Here is a 17949-nt window from a genome sequence, read left to right on the forward strand (position 1 = left end):
AAAATCTGAATTAAAAATACGCAGCTGCTTTAAAACTATTGAAGTGCATAAATTATTTAAATGTGCTCACCAGGTGTAAAGCGCAGAGCTCTTTACAGTGCAAAATAAAGAACTGCTCAACATTGCTAACAAATTTTTTTTTTAAGTTTTAAATAATCCTCTCTTTTGTAATGTGGATACCAGAATTCACTTCAGACTCAACAAGTTCAGGATCAGAAATACTAATCAGATAAGTGTTTTCTTATCTGATTAGTATTTCCGATCCTGAACTTGTTGAGTCTGAGGTTTTCTTCTTTTTAAATGAACCCTTTCATTTCTTTACTTATTACACTTTTATTATTCCAATTTTCCTTTAAAAGGACTGATTCTTTGTATTTTTATTTTTGTCTTTCAGATTCTCCAAGCAGAATGCGTCAAACCGTCTTAGGTAAGTGTGGAAAACTGCACTCTTCCCCAGCACTAACCAAATCCCAAAAAATGTAATGCAGTTCCTTTTAGAGATTCAGAGGTAATTGCCACTTATCTGGAACTCTGTCTTGAGAACGCTTTGGTCTTACTTGCGTGGGGGCCCGTGACTCTGTCTCCGAAGGCATGCTGCTCCCCAATGGCCTGTTACCTGTCTTTACAGTGAACTTAGGAGAAAAAACCCTCTCTCCCTCACTCTTATACATAAAATATTTCCCCAAATATGGAATGGGGAATTACTGTGGCCTCTTAACTACTTTTTAAAATAAAATTAATTTTATTTCAATGAGAAAACTTCCTATTCTTTACTGATGTCCTATTCTATAGGAGCCAGGTAGCTGACAGTGTCTCAGCCCACATACCACTGGGGTTCACTCACTCACACACCTCTGGTTCACTCTTTTATTGAGCCCTTGTAGGCCTTTTAGTTCATCCAGCCGCAATACATTCAGGCTTTATTTAGTCAATCAAAACCAGAGATGGTTACTAGTTTCACTTTTAAAGCTGACACTCCAACCAGGCACAGACTTAACAAATATTTTCAGCCTTTCAGTACTGGGGACAGGCCTCGCCTTCATCCATTCAGGACGTAAAACACCCCTGTTCACAAACAGAGAACCGAACTAGCCTCTGGCACACAACTCAGGTTTTGCACTAATATGCCTCTGTCAGTCTTAGGGCTGAAGAATTACCATAGGAAGCTGCCTAACCAGGCTGAACTCATTCAAAATACCATTAATCTTTCAGAAGCTGTTTCTCTTTCATTCTCAGACTATTCAAATAACCAAGCAATCAATTCTGTAAGTAATTTGTGTCACTTTCTCTAAGATCACAGACACTCTCACAGGCTTCCAGTCATGCTGACATCCAGGGATCTTCTAACAACAGCTAAAACTGTCATTGCCCAGGTGCATGTACGTAGAATGTTTAGTTCTTTTACCCTTTTGGATCCTGGTGGAAATCTCCATTTTGAAACTCACTGTTCCCATTGAACTCAATGGGAAAAATAAATTTCTTAACAAAACATAGTCCAATTACAACACATTTTAATAAAAACCATACCATTGTCCAAGTCTCATCAAACCAAATTCAATCCATGTTTTAAGTTTTAAAACACACTCTCAGTCACCTTATTACACAATTTTACCAAATATTGCTTACAATTTAACGAAATTTTATCAAACTTTCAACATAGGTTAGAATAAATTTACACTTGTGGACGCCGTCTGATTCCAAAAAACCGCATCCCAGGTGGCATTAGGCGCTCTGCACCAAAGCTGAATAAAACAGCCATTAAAAATACATTTTGAAAAATTTGAACACCTCAGCCCGCCTAAAGGGAAACTCAAGACCCCCCGACCATAAAAAGAAATTTTTAAAACTGATTCTGGAAGGCCCAAAAAGTAACCCAACAAACACAACCCAAAAAACAATAAGTAAAAGAAAATCAAGGCCCAGAGACCTCCTATCTTGTTGTGGAGATGCTCCTTTGGTGGCCCCTGACCTCCGATTCAGTCCGGATGGACCTCAGACACTACCAATGGAAATCCATGATTCCTGTGGGAGTCCATCGGGCATAGTCATAAATTTAGGCCCCGGCTTCTATTTGGGCGTACCGGAGCTCCTGGTGTACATCTGCTGGGTTCAGCAGATCCACTGCACATGCGCTGGAGCTCCAGTGGACCCTGCCAAAAGCCAGCCATTTTCCTGCCTGTCCTCCCTCCTCCTGAGCTCATTCACCCCAGCGAGCTACTCACGCCTGCTATGTTTTTTTTTTTCTTTCTACAGCCTCTGGACCCTCTCCGGACCCGAAATGGATCCCAACAATGATGGTTCCACTCCAGGCCCAGATCCCAATGGGCAAACCTTTCTTTTTAAATTTAAAACCATTACACTAAGCTACCGGCAGATAAGTAAAATGTGCTCGATGAAGGTGCAAAACACCTGGGAGAACAGCCAGGTATTCATAGCAGAGATGAACTGGGGTAGCTGGCTTTTTCTCTAAGAGCTGATGATAACTTATTTGAGAGAAGAGGAGCAAAGTAAAGAATGATAGACTGTTATCAGCAGAAGATGGGAGCCACAACTAAATCAGCTTTAAGACCTCAGGAGAAGAAATGGAGTCGGTTTAAAAGACAACAGCGGTAGAACAAATCAGATCAGAATCAGAAATATTTTCTTCAAACCTTTATTCTCTGTGAAGTCTATAATGCAAACCAAACAAGCTCCACACTGGCCATGTTTTGCCCATGCAAGGGCTACGTCAGGGGCTAGACTACAAATAAAACAAATCTATGTTAGTAAAAGACAATATATAAAAGAAATGATTAAAATATATAAATAGGCAAATAACAAAATATGTACATAAAAACTCATTATGGTTAATATCAAGAATCATCTAACTATTAACACATATACAGCAAAAAAAAAAAAAAAAACTTACATAGACAAAGATTAGTATAATAAAATAAAAGGGCAAAAAGAGGACACCTATCCAAATTGTGATCAGAAAGCACCTCGCCACCTTGGCCAAAGTTAAAAAATAGATACATATCAGCTTAATATAATCAAATCAAAATTCTAGTATATACATCCATACGACATTATGAAACACAGAGGCTCATTTTCAAAGTACTTAGACTTACAAAGTTCCATAGGTTACTATGGGGTCCTTTTACCAAGCTATGGGAAAAAGGGCCCTGCGCTAGTGGCAGAGACCATTTTTCCCATACACCAGGGCCCTTTTTAGTGCAGTGGGTAAAAAAGCCCCCCCACACACATGGCCATGTGGTAAGAGAACTCTTGCCACATGGCCATGCGGCAGGGAGCCCTTACCACCACATATTGAGGTGGTGATAAGGTCTCCTGTGCTAACCCGGGTGGTTAGCCATTTCCAGGGGGTTTTCTTTTTTCCCCTGGAAATGGTGCGCACTTGGGGCGAGAGTATCACTGGTGGCTACATTGGGCCAGCGGTAGTCCCGGAAGAACGAGCGTTAAGCCCGCGTTGGGCTCACCGCCGCTCTGAAAAGGGCCCTTAAGTAACTTTGTAAGTCTAAGAGCCTCTTACTAAACTGTGCTAGCACTTCTCACAAAGCAAATGCAATGCATCCCATTCAAAAAGAATAGGCTGTGGCGCATTTGCCGAGCCGGGAATCGCTAGCGCAGTTAGTAAAAGAGGCCTTAAGTGCTTTGAAAATACGCCTCACAGTCTTCTTACCAACTCAGGCCAGAAAATGGCAGCCTCACAAAGCATTCCAGCAATCCTGATTGTGACAGAGATATTGTGGGGCTCATTTTCAAAGTACTTAAACTTACAAAGTTCCATAGGTTACTATGTAACTTTGTAAGTCTAAGTGCTTTGAAAATACACCTCTGTGTGTGCTTACAAGAGTGCTTCTATATACTTCCTGCTTGGGAACAGGGGTCATTTAGTCAAAAATAGTGTTGGCAATATCATTGGACTTAGCCTCCGCTTTTGATGTTATCGACCATTCTTTGCTCTTGCTCGGTTGAAGGCCATTGGGTTGGCCGGAACAGTTTTGGCCTGGGTTGAGTTTTTTTACATGACTGGTCCTTTTCAGTGGTACAGGATTTGGAAAGTTCTCTTCCCCATGCTTTTCACTGTGGGGTACCTCAGGGGTCATCGTTATCCCCCATTGCATTTAATATTTTCCTTAGGCCTTTGTTAGATTTGGTAGATCAATTTGGAATTAGTCCATATGTGTATGCTGACAATATTTTACTAATGGTGCGGGTTTCTCCTAAAACTGTTGACTTGGCTGCTATTTATTGCTGCCTACAAGAAATTGCTAGGTGGCTAGAGTATTATCGTATGGCCTTGAATGCAAAAAAGACAGTAGCTAACTGGATAATGGGCAGGTGGGAGAGACCTAGTACCTCTCTTCAATTCTGTGGAGACACTAGTCCAGTTGTGGATAATTTCAAGTACTTAGGGGTTTGGCTGAATTCCTATCTGGATTTTAGTGGTCATATAAACAGACTAGTGAGTCGGGGATTTATGACCCTGTGTAGATTGCGTGCAATACGCAAGTATGTGGATGAGAAGGCATTTCAATGTCTGATGTATGCAAATGTGACTTTTGACTGGGCTACCACAATATCGTTTGCAGAAACTTCAAACATTGCAAGTGTCGCAATCCGCAATCTAGGCAGACACTATAGAAGTGATTTATAGTAGTAGTAGTAGTTGGTAATGAGGCTCACATCACTCCTCTTTACGTGCAATATCATTGGTTGCCTGTGAATTTTTGATTACAATTTAAAATGTTGGTATTGACAAATAAGGAATATTGGGGGTCTTTTACAAAGCGGCGGTAAGCCCAACATGGGCTTACTGCTCACAAGAACCCTTACCGCCACATCAATGGGTGGTGTAAGTGCTCCCCACCACATGGCCACAGACTTATAAAATCTCATACCAATGTGAAAATGGACAGTGGTTCCAGCAGCGATTCAATGACAGAAATAATTGGTCTGCCGGGAGGTAAGTTTAGTGACTTATGAATTTTCGGAAGAATATAAATAGTGGGGAGAATTGGTCTTCAACACTTAGAAAATCAATTTCTTTCTAAGTATTGGCCTTTTTTGTCTACTGTGATCAGTGTTTTAATTTCTTATTGCAGAGTGAACGTTGGATCACTCTTATGTTTTCTATAAAATGACAAGTTCTTTAATTGTCTTTGAGTCACTGAGATATATGCTTCCTTGTCCATCAATTTTGCACTACTCATTGTTCTGGCATGGTTCCCGATTTTGGAACTTATGACGTCAGAGGAATGCACTGATGTCATCAGTATGACGAAGTAATTGCAATGATATAAGCTTCTGTTTTTTTTGTTATCTTTGAATGATTTTGCAGTGATTTCTCAGCGTTTTTAATTGCATTTAGCCTGCTATGCTTTTTACTTGAAGAATTTTATGTTTTCTACAATTTTTGGCACCAGTTTTCATTGGGCCATTTAATTTTTTTTTAGTTCAATTTTAATGATTTAATTTCTTACATATATTTATTAGGTTTTGGCTTTTTCACATTTTTGACTAAATGAACCCCACCCGACCCCAAATAGGAAGTATATACAAGCACTCTTGCAAGTACACAATAACGCTGTCACAATCAGGATTGCTGAAATGCTTTGTGAGGCTGCCATCTTCTGGAGTGAGTTGGTAAGAAGATGGTGTTATGATGTCATATGGATGTATATACTGAAATTTTGATTTGGTATATTAAGCCAGAGGCGTAGCCAGACAACAGATTTTGGGTGGGCCTAGGGAAGAATTGGGTGGGCACCAAGTGTTCTGCCCCCCCCCCCCCCCCCCCCCATAAAAAAATATACCTCAGCTGGTGGGAAAACGCTTCTTTCTACCTTAGCAGCAGGCATGCATTGAAAACTGAGCATGTGCAGGTGCCGGTGTCATGGAGAGTAGCGTTTTCGTTACCATCAGGGGAAAATCTTCAGCTGGCAGAGTTTGAGATTCCCACCAGTTACCACTAAACATGTGCTACTGTTGGGTGGGCCTGAGCCATAAATGGGTGGGCCCTGGCCCACCCAAGCCCACCTGTGGCTACGCCACTGTATTAAGCTGATGTGCATCTACTTTTTTAGCTTTGGCCAAGGTGGTATGGTGTTTTCTTAGCACCACTTGAGTAGGTGTCCTCTTTTTGACCTTTATTTTATTATTCTAATCATTGTCTGTTTAAGCTTTTTGCTGTATATGTGCTATGAGTTAGATGATTTTTGATATTAACCATAATGAGTATTTATTCACATGGTTTGGTATTTATATATTTAGGTCTATTTATATATTTTAATCATTTCTTTTATATACTGAGGTGTATTTTCAAAGCACTTAGACTTACAAAGTTCCATAATAGCCTATGGAACTTTGCAAGTCTAAGTGCTTTGAAAATGAGCCCCATTGTCCTTTGCTAACATGGATTTGTTTTATTTGTTATTAGTATTATCTAGCCCCTGACGCAGCCCTTGCGTGGGTGAAACACGGCCAGTGTCGAGCTTGTTTGGTTTGCGTTTTACACTTCACAGAGAACAAAGGGTTGAAGAAAATATTCCCAATCCTGATCTGCTTCTTTTTCTACCGCAATCGTAGAGTTTGCAGATCATCTGCCCTGTTGTTTCCTTGCGTTTAAAAGATAAGTCAAACAAGGCAGATCGGAATAAAAGGCTCAATGTGTCGAAAGAATTTTAAAATGTAGTCTAAAGGCAATAGGTAGCCAGTCCTCCTCAAAGAGCAAGGAGGTAACACAATCATATTTGCCAGCTTTAAAATAAATTTAACAGCTATACTTTAATTCAGAAAAACTAACATGAGATGTACGCCTGTGCATGATTTCTTTTTTGCATATTTGTCATATTGTATCATGCACTTGTCGTATTGTATCATGTTATTGCATTGGGCAGGGAAAGTCCAGTAGTGGATAATGACATTATTGCGCTGAGTTGCCCCAGATATTCTGTACTGTCTCAGCGTACAGCTTATTACATCAGCCTCCTATTTGGCCCAGTAAGGTGGTAAGGGCTGTAACTACTGTTTTACACAGATTAGCTCTTATGTCTTCTAAGTGCAAAATGTCATTGCACTGCTGATATGAGCAAAGAAGTGAGGGGGTAATTTTATAAAGTGAGCTCTAACACTAACACACTGAATAAGCATATAAATGATTAGAATAATGGGCATATATGGGTGTATCTGTGCACATATGTAGATATATACCAACACTCCACCCAGCGCTATTCTGTAAAGACACACATATTCACCTTGTGTTACCTCTGGGGAAATACCTGGTGTATCTAAAAGTAACTTGCCTTGAGCTAGCACTGAATAGGCCTCAGCTAACTAAGACCAATAAATAAGCCACAAACTATACTGCAGTTTGCATTGTATACAAAACTTCAATAACCAACAAGATGGTAGAAGAAGGACGGTATGACACCAGTATGGCACATGAAATTTTATGGCGTGAACACAGTCCTGACATGGCCACGTTTCGGCAGATGCCTGCATCAGGGGTGTAGTTTCTAAAAACCAAACGAAATAATTTACACTTATGATCCAAGTATCTACTACAATAAAACTCACCCTCAACGTTCTGAAGACAACATTCTGAAGTCACTCAGTCACTCCCTGAAGGGTTCATGGATTCATGGTGGTGAAGCCACAACACTGACCATGTCTCTCTGCCCCGCCCTCGCATGACGGACCAATCAGAAAAAACACCCTCAACATTCTGAAACATAAAGGACCATCACAACACCGTTCCCAGGCAAAACTAGGCAACGTAAGACGGACCAATCAGAGGAAACTACGTGACAATAAGGGAGGAGCATTCCCCAGCAGAATGGCTCATTATCTGAGCAGCACGGAGAGCACAGAACCACTGCTGGAACGAGAGAAGAATATTCCTGCTGTGGGTATGTGCAAAAATAGACTGGGGGGGGGGGGGGGGGAGAAATTTTAAAATGCCTAATGCCAGTACTGAAGATTGCCAGAGGGCCTATAGCACAGACTATATTTGGGATCGCTTTACATGGAGACAGAGGAGCCGGAAAACAACGTGCCCATCACCATCTGGGACGTGGGCGAACAGGACAAGCTGTGGCCCAACTGGAAGGATTACCCGCGACCCAGCCAGCAGCAAACAGCGACCAAAGACAGCATAGCACATCCCCCAACCCCCAAGCAAAAAACAAAACAAAACAAAAAAAAGACACACATCAACAACCTGCACACACACCGCACCCTCACACACTCACTCACACACACACACACACACACACAAAATAACTCTGTGACACATACACACACACAAAAAAAGCCACATGCTAGCGCCCGTTTCATTGGTTTCGGAAACGAGCCTTTTTTACTAGTAAATTGATAAAATGAAAAGACAAACTGGTAAAAAAAACATATAAAGACATATCATTTTGAGAATAACAACTCTCAAATGTAAAAGATGTTGCCATATACCAGTGGTCCTTATTCTATAAAAGACTAGACTATGAATAATTATTTAAAGGTACTGTGAGAGGACAGAACTTCATTGGTAAGTTATTTCCTAGGAAATTGCTTTTAAACTTGGGGAAAGGTAGACAGAGTTAAATCGGTAATCTCAGTGTCTTCATTTTTTAAGTTACTCTGCTTATTTAGCAAAGGCAGTTTAAGGAAGAGAGATTTTTTTCTTTCTGGTTTGTTTGTTTAGCATTTAAAGTCTCTATTACAGTTCTATAGGCTAGCACTTGAGGGACTATTCTAGAGTTTACACAGCATCAATGTAGAGCGAAGCTGACAGTCACAAGAAACCATAGCAGAAAGGCTGAATAAATTCTTTGTCTCGGTCTTCACTGAAGAAGATTAAGAGATCTACATGTACCAGAGATGGTTTTCAAGGGTGATGATGCAGAGGTATTGAAAGAAATCTCAGTGAACCCAGAAGATGTACTGAGCCAAACTGACAAATTAAAGAGAAGTAAATCACCTGGACTGGATGGTATACAACCCAGGGTACTGAAAGAACTCAAAATATGAAATTGCAGATCTGCTGTTAATGATCTGTAACCTGTTGTTAAAATAATCTGTAGCACCTGAAAATTGGAAGGTGTCCAACGTAACACCTATGTTTAAAAAGGGATCTAGGTGTGAGCCGGGAAATAACAGACCAGTAAGATTGGCATTAGTGCCAGGCAAAACAGTGAAAATTATTATAAAGAATAAAATTACAAAACACATAGACAAACATGATTTAATGGGACAGAGTCAACATGGAGGACACAGTCAACATGGATTCAGCCAAGGGAAGTCTTGCCTCAACAATTTCCTTAATTTCTTTGAATGCATGAATAAACATGTGGAGAAAGGTGAGCCAGCTGATGTCGTGTATCTACATTTTCAGAAAGCGTTTGACAACACACAGTAACACAGAAAATGACGGCAGATAAAGACCTGAACGGTCCAGCCAGTCTGCCCAACAAGATAAACTTATTTTACATGGTACAGTGGTGGAAATAAGTATTTGATCCCTTGCTGATTTTGTAAGTTTGCCCACTGACAAAGACATGAGCAGCCCATAATTGAAGGGTAGGTTATTGGTAACAGTGAGAGATAGCACATCACAAATTAAATCCGGAAAATCACATTGTGGAAAGTATATGAATTTATTTGCATTCTGCAGAGGGAAATAAGTATTTGATCCCCCACCAACCAGTAAGAGATCTGGCCCCTACAGACCAGGTAGATGCTCCAAATCAACTCGTTACCTGCATGACAGACAGCTGTCGGCAATGGTCACCTGTATGAAAGACACCTGTCCACAGACTCAGTGAATCAGTCAGACTCTAACCTCTACAAAATGGCCAAGAGCAAGGAGCTGTCTAAGGATGTCAGGGACAAGATCATACACCTGCACAAGGCTGGAATGGGCTACAAAACCATCAGTAAGACGCTGGGCGAGAAGGAGACAACTGTTGGTGCCATAGTAAGAAAATGGAAGAAGTACAAAATGACTGTCAATCGACAAAGATCTGGGGCTCCACGCAAAATCTCACCTCGTGGGGTATCCTTGATCATGAGGAAGGTTAGAAATCAGCCTTCAACTACAAGGGGGGAACTTGTCAATGATCTCAAGGCAGCTGGGACCACTGTCACCACGAAAACCATTGGTAACACATTACGACATAACGGATTGCAATCCTGCAGTGCCCGCAAGGTCCCCCTGCTCCGGAAGGCACATGTGACGGCCCGTCTGAAGTTTGCCAGTGAACACCTGGATGATGCCGAGAGTGATTGGGAGAAGGTGCTGTGGTCAGATGAGACAAAAATTGAGCTCTTTGGCATGAACTCAACTCGCCGTGTTTGGAGGAAGAGAAATGCTGCCTATGACCCAAAGAACACCGTCCCCACTGTCAAGCATGGAGGTGGAAATGTTATGTTTTGGGGGTGTTTCTCTGCTAAGGGCACAGGACTACTTCACCGCATCAATGGGAGAATGGATGGGGCCATGTACCGTACAATTCTGAGTGACAACCTCCTTCCCTCCGCCAGGGCCTTAAAAATGGGTCGTGGCTGGGTCTTCCAGCACGACAATGACCCAAAACATACAGCCAAGGCAACAAAGGAGTGGCTCAGGAAGAAGCACATTAGGGTCATGGAGTGGCCTAGCCAGTCACCAGACCTTAATCCCATTGAAAACTTATGGAGGGAGCTGAAGCTGCGAGTTGCCAAGCGACAGCCCAGAACTTTTAATGATTTAGAGATGATCTGCAAAGAGGAGTGGACCAAAATTCCTCCTGACATGTGTGCAAACCTCATCATCAACTACAGAAGACGTCTGACCGCTGTGCTTGCCAACAAGGGTTTTGCCACCAAGTATTAGGTCTTGTTTGCCAGAGGGATTAAATACTTATTTCCCTCTGCAGAATGCAAATAAATTCATATACTTTCCACAATGTGATTTTCCGGATTTAATTTGTGATGTGCTATCTCTCACTGTTACCAATAACCTACCCTTCAATTATGGGCTGCTCATGTCTTTGTCAGTGGGCAAACTTACAAAATCAGCAAGGGATCAAATACTTATTTCCACCACTGTATGTGAAAGATCCTCATGAGAGACTCCTGAGAAAATTAAAGAGTCATGGGATAGGAGGCAATGTTCTGTTGTGGATTAGGAATTGGATATTGGACAGAGTACAATATCCAACAGAGTACGGTTAAATGATCAATTCTCTCAATGGAGGAGGGTGAATAGTGGAGTACAAATTAAAGAGTCATGGGATAGGAGGCAATGTTCTGTTGTGGATTAGGAATTGGATATTGGACAGAGTACAATATCCAACAGAGTACGGTTAAATGATCAATTCTCTCAATGGAGGAGGGTGAATAGTGGAGTGTCATAGGGATCTCTAGTGGGACCGGAGCTATTTAACATATTTATAAATGATCTGGAAATTGGAACGACAAGTGAAGTGATTAAATTTCCAGATGTAACAAAACTATTCAAGGTTGTTAAAACACATGTGGACTGTGAAAAATTGCAGGAAGGCCTTCAGAAATTGGAAGACTGGGCATCCAAATGGCAGATGAAATTTAATGTGGACAAATGCAAAGTGATGCACATAGGGAAGAATAGCCTAAAATCATAGCTAACTGATGCTAGGGTCCACCTTGGGGATCAGCACCCAAGAAAAAGATCTAGGTGTTGTAGTAATATGCTGAAACCTTTTGCCCAGTGTGTGGCAAACAGAATTATTAGGAAAGGGATAGAAAATAAGACAAAGGAATTTATATTGCCTCTGTATCGTTCCATGGTGCGACCACAACTTGAGTAATGTGTGCAATTCTGGTTACCGTAGTAGAATCAGAAAAGGTTCAAAGAAGAGCAACCAAAATGATTAAAGGATGGAACTACTCTCATATGAGGAAAGGCTTATAAGGTGAAGACTCTTCAGCTTGGAGAAAAATTGGATGAGGGGGGATATGATAGAGGTCTACAAAATACTGAGTGGTGTAGAACGGATAAACAGAAATCAATTCTTTATTCTTTCAGAAAGTATAAAGACCAGGGGACATTCAAGGAAGTTACATGGTACTACTTTTAAAACAAACAGGAGGAAATATTTTTTCACTCAATGATAGTTAAGCTCTGGAACTTGTTGCCAGAAGATGTGATATCAGCGGTTAGTGTATCTGGGTTTAATATATCACAATCAATAATTATTTTAAAAAAGGTTTTATACAAACATGCTGTTTGTGGCATGGATTATATGTATGGCAAGAATGTATTTTGAATTGTGATAACCAGTACAAACATTTAAAAGTGTTGCTGTCTTAAAATATAGAGCTGCACTGTACTTTAATTTATCACAATTCAATAGACATTCTTACTATTTTTTTTTAATAAATGAAGATTATTTGTACATCCACTGAGATTTTTGGAGATTTTAATTTATTAAGAAAAAAAATAGGCCATTTGAAGCAGTAGAGTCAAATATTTTAATCAAAATCAGCATACATATAATTAGTGTGTTTTTAACAAAAAAAAAGTGTTGGTACAGTAGAAGTCCAAAAATCTGGCTGCCAGAAATCTGGACCACCTCAGAATCCAGACCCTTAAAAATTGCAATACCCGGACTGCCCAAGAATCCGGACTACAAGTGTTACAATCTTCTCCCTTCCAGTGGCTCTCGCTTACTTCTCCCATGTACAATACCTTTTCAGAAGTCTTCTGTGCTGCAGCACCAGCGGCAGCTTTACTTACATCGGGCCTTTCCCTCTGACCTGTCCCATCTGTTCTGTTGCAACTTCCTGCTTTTGGAAGGGCAGGATGGGTCGGAGGGAAAGGCCCGGTGCAGACCGGAGGCAGCCTGTGTGTAAAGCTGTCGCTGGTGCAGTAGCACAGACAAATTCTGAAAAGGTATTGTACACCGGGGGATTGAGAGATAGCCACAGGAAGGGTGGGAGAGACGCTGGACCATGCAGGGAGGGGGATGTTGTAGCCATGGGGGGCCCTGGGAGCCGGGGCCCCTTGCTTTGGGCTCAGGCCCCTGGGCCCCCTCCTTTGGAGAAAGAGAGACCCTTAAATTTGAGTTTTAAAAGTACTGCCTGAGAATCCGTAAAATCCGGACTGACCCAATCCATACGCAGTCCAGGTTTTTGGACTTGTACTGTACTCAAATTCCAGGCCATACCTATCCCGCAATAGCTGTAACCCTACAATTAGTCAAAGAATCTATGGAAAAGCAGAATGGGTGCACAGAGCCTGGGATCTTTCATTAATTCTTGGGGACCACATGTCAATTTTTGGAAGCAATTGAAAAGGTGTTGATACTTGATACCAATGAGCACCCCCTCAAAATAAGCCATGCATATAATCCATGCAACAAACATGGTAACATAGTATATGATGGCAGAAAACAAGCAGAGAGTAATCCACCTAAGTGGATGAACACTAACTCCCACGTAAAAATAACAGCACAGAAAGAGAGTGGGAAATGGACCAATGACTCCAGGAGAACGGGAGATAAGATTTCAAAGAACCACTTGAGTCATTGAATAAAGTGGTTCTTCGAAATCTTATCTCCCGTTCTCCTGGAGTCATTGGTCCATTTCCCACTCTCTTTCTGTGGCAGAAAACAAGCAGCATATTTGTACAAACATCTTAATAACTGTGACAGATATACATAATTTGTCATGGTTTTTCCTTTTTTTTCTGGAAGAATCACCGTTTTACTATCTCTTTGGAGAACTATGGGGTCCATTTACTAAGCTGCGGCAAAAAGTGGCCTGCGGTTGTGTGGGCGCATGTTTTTGGCGTGCGCCGGGCCAGTTTTTACCGCGTCTGGGGAAAAGAGGCTTTTTTTTTTCAATGGGCCGGGAAAAGGGCCTGCAGTAAAATTGAAACCAGCGCTCGTCTATTTATGGCCTGAGCCCTTAATGCCACTCACTGATCTAGCGGTAAGGGCTCACACGCTACACATGTAGTAACTGGTCGGTGCACACCAACTGCCAATTAACACTGGAAACACCGCGCACGGTATGAAATAAAAAATAATTTGACTCAGTGGTATGGTCGCGCACCAATCCGAAATCACCTCTAGGTGGCATGCTAGCCTGGCGGTAGTTTGTTTTGGCGTGTGCTGCACATGCGTACAGCCTACCGCACCTTTGTAAAAGGGCCCCTATGTGAATAGGTATGTCAGATTTATGTATTATATTAGCTTTTGAAGGCAATAACTTCTTCAGATCAGAAATGAGCAAATGATAACCTAGGGACTGCCAGATCCAAGGTCCATCAAGCTCAGTATCCTGTTTTCAACAGTGGCCAATCCATCTTAATGATGGCTTATGGACTTTCCTTGTAGGAACTTGCCCAAACCTTTTCTTAAACCCTGCTAAGCTAATTGCTTTTACCACATTCTCTGGAAACAAATTCTAGAGTTTAATTTAAAAATATTTTCTCCTGTTTTAAATTTACTACTTAGTAGCTTCATTGCATGCACCCTAGTCCCATCCCCTTTATCATTTTCGTTGCTCTTCTTTGTACCTTTTCTAAATCCACTTCATCTTTTTTGACCAAAATTGCACACAATATTTGAGGTGTGGTTTCACCATGGAGCTATACCAAGGCACTATAATATTCTCAGTTTTGTTCTCCATTCTTTTCTTAATAATTCCTAACATTCTATTTGCTTTCTTAGCCACTGCGGGACACGGAGCAGAGTTTCAATATCATATCAACAATGACATCTAAATCCTTTTCCTGGGTGGTGACTTCTAATGCGTAACTGAATCACGTAACTATAGTTTGGGTTCCAACGTGCATCACTTTGCACTTGCTTACATTAGATGTCGTCTGTCATTTGAATGTACAGTCTTGTAAGGTCCTCAAATATCAGAATACATAAGTGAAACATAAAAGCATTCCATTGATAGTCTCACAGGAAAAGGTAAAGGTGTGTGTTTGGGGGGGGGGGGTGAGAAAGGGACAGATGGGTGATCAGAAGATGAGGCATACAATTTTATCACATAGTTTGCATGTTAATGCAACATCTTTTACACTTGAGAGTTGTTCTCAAAACAATATACAGTGGGGGAAATAAGTATTTGATCCCTTGCTGATTTTGTAAGTTTGCCCACTGACAAAGACATGAGCAGCCCATAATTGAAGGGTAGGTTATTGGTAACAGTGAGAGATAGCACATCACAAATTAAATCCGGAAAATCACATTGTGGAAAGTATATGAATTTATTTGCATTCTGCAGAGGGAAATAAGTATTTGATCCCTCTGGCAAACAAGACCTAATACTTGGTGGCAAAACCCTTGTTGGCAAGCACAGCGGTCAGACGTCTTCTGTAGTTGATGATGAGGTTTGCACACATGTCAGGAGGAATTTTGGTCCACTCCTCTTTGCAGATCATCTCTAAATCATTAAGAGTTCTGGGCTGTCGCTTGGCAACTCGCAGCTTCAGCTCCCTCCATAAGTTTTCAATGGGATTAAGGTCTGGTGACTGGCTAGGCCACTCCATGACCCTAATGTGCTTCTTCCTGAGCCACTCCTTTGTTGCCTTGGCTGTATGTTTTGGGTCATTGTCGTGCTGGAAGACCCAGCCACGACCCATTTTTAAGGCCCTGGCGGAGGGAAGGAGGTTGTCACTCAGAATTGTACGGTACATGGCCCCATCCATTCTCCCATTGATGCGGTGAAGTAGTCCTGTGCCCTTAGCAGAGAAACACCCCCAAAACATAACATTTCCACCTCCATGCTTGACAGTGGGGACGGTGTTCTTTGGGTCATAGGCAGCATTTCTCTTCCTCCAAACACGGCGAGTTGAGTTCATGCCAAAGAGCTCAATTTTTGTCTCATCTGACCACAGCACCTTCTCCCAATCACTCTCGGCATCATCCAGGTGTTCACTGGCAAACTTCAGACGGGCCGTCACATGTGCCTTCCGGAGCAGGGGGACCTTGCGGGCACTGCAGGATTGCAATCCGTTATGTCGTAATGTGTTACCAATGGTTTTCGTGGTGACAGTGGTCCCAGCTGCCTTGAGATCATTGACAAGTTCCCCCCTTGTAGTTGTAGGCTGATTTCTAACCTTCCTCATGATCAAGGATACCCCACGAGGTGAGATTTTGCGTGGAGCCCCAGATCTTTGTCGATTGACAGTCATTTTGTACTTCTTCCATTTTCTTACTATGGCACCAACAGTTGTCTCCTTCTCGCCCAGCGTCTTACTGATGGTTTTGTAGCCCATTCCAGCCTTGTGCAGGTGTATGATCTTGTCCCTGACATCCTTAGACAGCTCCTTGCTCTTGGCCATTTTGTAGAGGTTAGAGTCTGACTGATTCACTGAGTCTGTGGACAGGTGTCTTTCATACAGGTGACCACTGCCGACAGCTGTCTGTCATGCAGGTAACGAGTTGATTTGGAGCATCTACCTGGTCTGTAGGGGCCAGATCTCTTACTGGTTGGTGGGGGATCAAATACTTATTTCCCTCTGCAGAATGCAAATAAATTCATATACTTTCCACAATGTGATTTTCCGGATTTAATTTGTGATGTGCTATCTCTCACTGTTACCAATAACCTACCCTTCAATTATGGGCTGCTCATGTCTTTGTCAGTGGGCAAACTTACAAAATCAGCAAGGGATCAAATACTTATTTCCCCCACTGTATGTCTTTACATGTTTGTTTTTCACAAGCATGGCTTTCCAATTTATACTTAGATTATAAGTATAAGTTATTCTGTTTGGGTTTTTAGAAACTACAATTCTGTTGAAGCATTTGCTGAAACACGGCCACGTCAGGACTGTGTTCTGTCAATAAAATTTTATGCTCCAAACTGGTGTCTTATCATTCTTCTACCATCTTGCTGACCACCAATTGTTTACTTTCACCTCTCTTTTTGACCATAAACTTCAATAGACAGCAATAAACTTTAAGAAAATGATTAAACCCTGGCTAGTAAGGATACAAAAATCAGTACAAATGGTTATCACCTTTGCAATATTGAAGTACTGTCTCCATGGCACATTTCCTGTCTGTATCCCATCGAATGCGTGCAGATCCAGTAATAATATTTTCTACAGGCCACCAGCCTTGCCAAAGGTACACTTCATGATGATTGTCAACGAGGAAAAGTGCTACAAGTAAAAAAAAAAAAAAAAATTATTTACCTAACCATAGCTGTGTCTGTTCAGAGGATAAACAGTTAACTTAGTCATAATCATCCTCATTCAAGAATAGGTCACCTAAATTTAAGCGCCTGTTGCATGATGTGCTTTGCTCGTAATTCTAAAGGAGGGGGGGGTGCTTCCAGGGGAGGGATATGACCAGGGTCGAGGCAGAACCAACATTTATGCACTTAATTTACAGAATACTACCAATAACGCGCAGAAGTGTTGCATTTACGCCTGGTGTAAATGTTAGTATCTAATGTAGGAGCGCGTTTATGTTAGTATTCAATTGTAGCAATTATGCTCGTAAGTTCCATTGCAGACTAGGCTTGTAGTCTGCTTAAAGTAGGTGCATAAATTGTGGTGCCCAGTTAGGGAACTGCCCCCATATAAATCCCAACCCAAGCTAATAACGAACCAAAATAATGGACTAGAACTGTCAACTCTCCAGCTGTCCCCTGATAGAGCGTGCTTTCCGCAGACTGGCCAAGTCTCTGCAACCTTTCAGGAAGCTCTCAGTCCTTCTACTACTACTTATCATTTCTATAGTGCTACTTAGACATACACAGCACTGTACACTGGACATGAAGAAACAGCCCCTGCTCGACAGAGCTTACAATCTAATTAGGACAAACAGGACAAATAACGGGTAAGGGAATTACTAAGGTGGGAATGATGAAACATGGGTACTGAACAAGTGAGTATGCGGTAAACAGTGAACTAAGGCCCCAGTGCTCAGAAGCAAATGTGAGCATTAGAGACCATTAGTGCCG

The 17949-nt window shown here is 41.6% G+C and overlaps 1 protein-coding gene across 3 annotated transcripts in view; it reads right to left on the reverse strand.

The window, feature by feature from the left end:
• Positions 1–17949, reverse strand: part of SVIL (supervillin) — a 492709-nt gene that overhangs the window by 13445 nt on the left and 461315 nt on the right. For all 3 annotated transcript variants that reach the window (XM_030199261.1, XM_030199260.1, XM_030199262.1), the window contains one exon: positions 17000–17143. In XM_030199261.1, coding sequence (XP_030055121.1) covers positions 17000–17143 — 144 coding nt within the window. The remainder of the gene's footprint in view (positions 1–16999; positions 17144–17949) is intronic.

This window comes from Microcaecilia unicolor, chromosome 1 (assembly GCF_901765095.1).
Source record: "Microcaecilia unicolor chromosome 1, aMicUni1.1, whole genome shotgun sequence".
Lineage (NCBI taxonomy): Eukaryota > Metazoa > Chordata > Amphibia > Gymnophiona > Siphonopidae > Microcaecilia > Microcaecilia unicolor.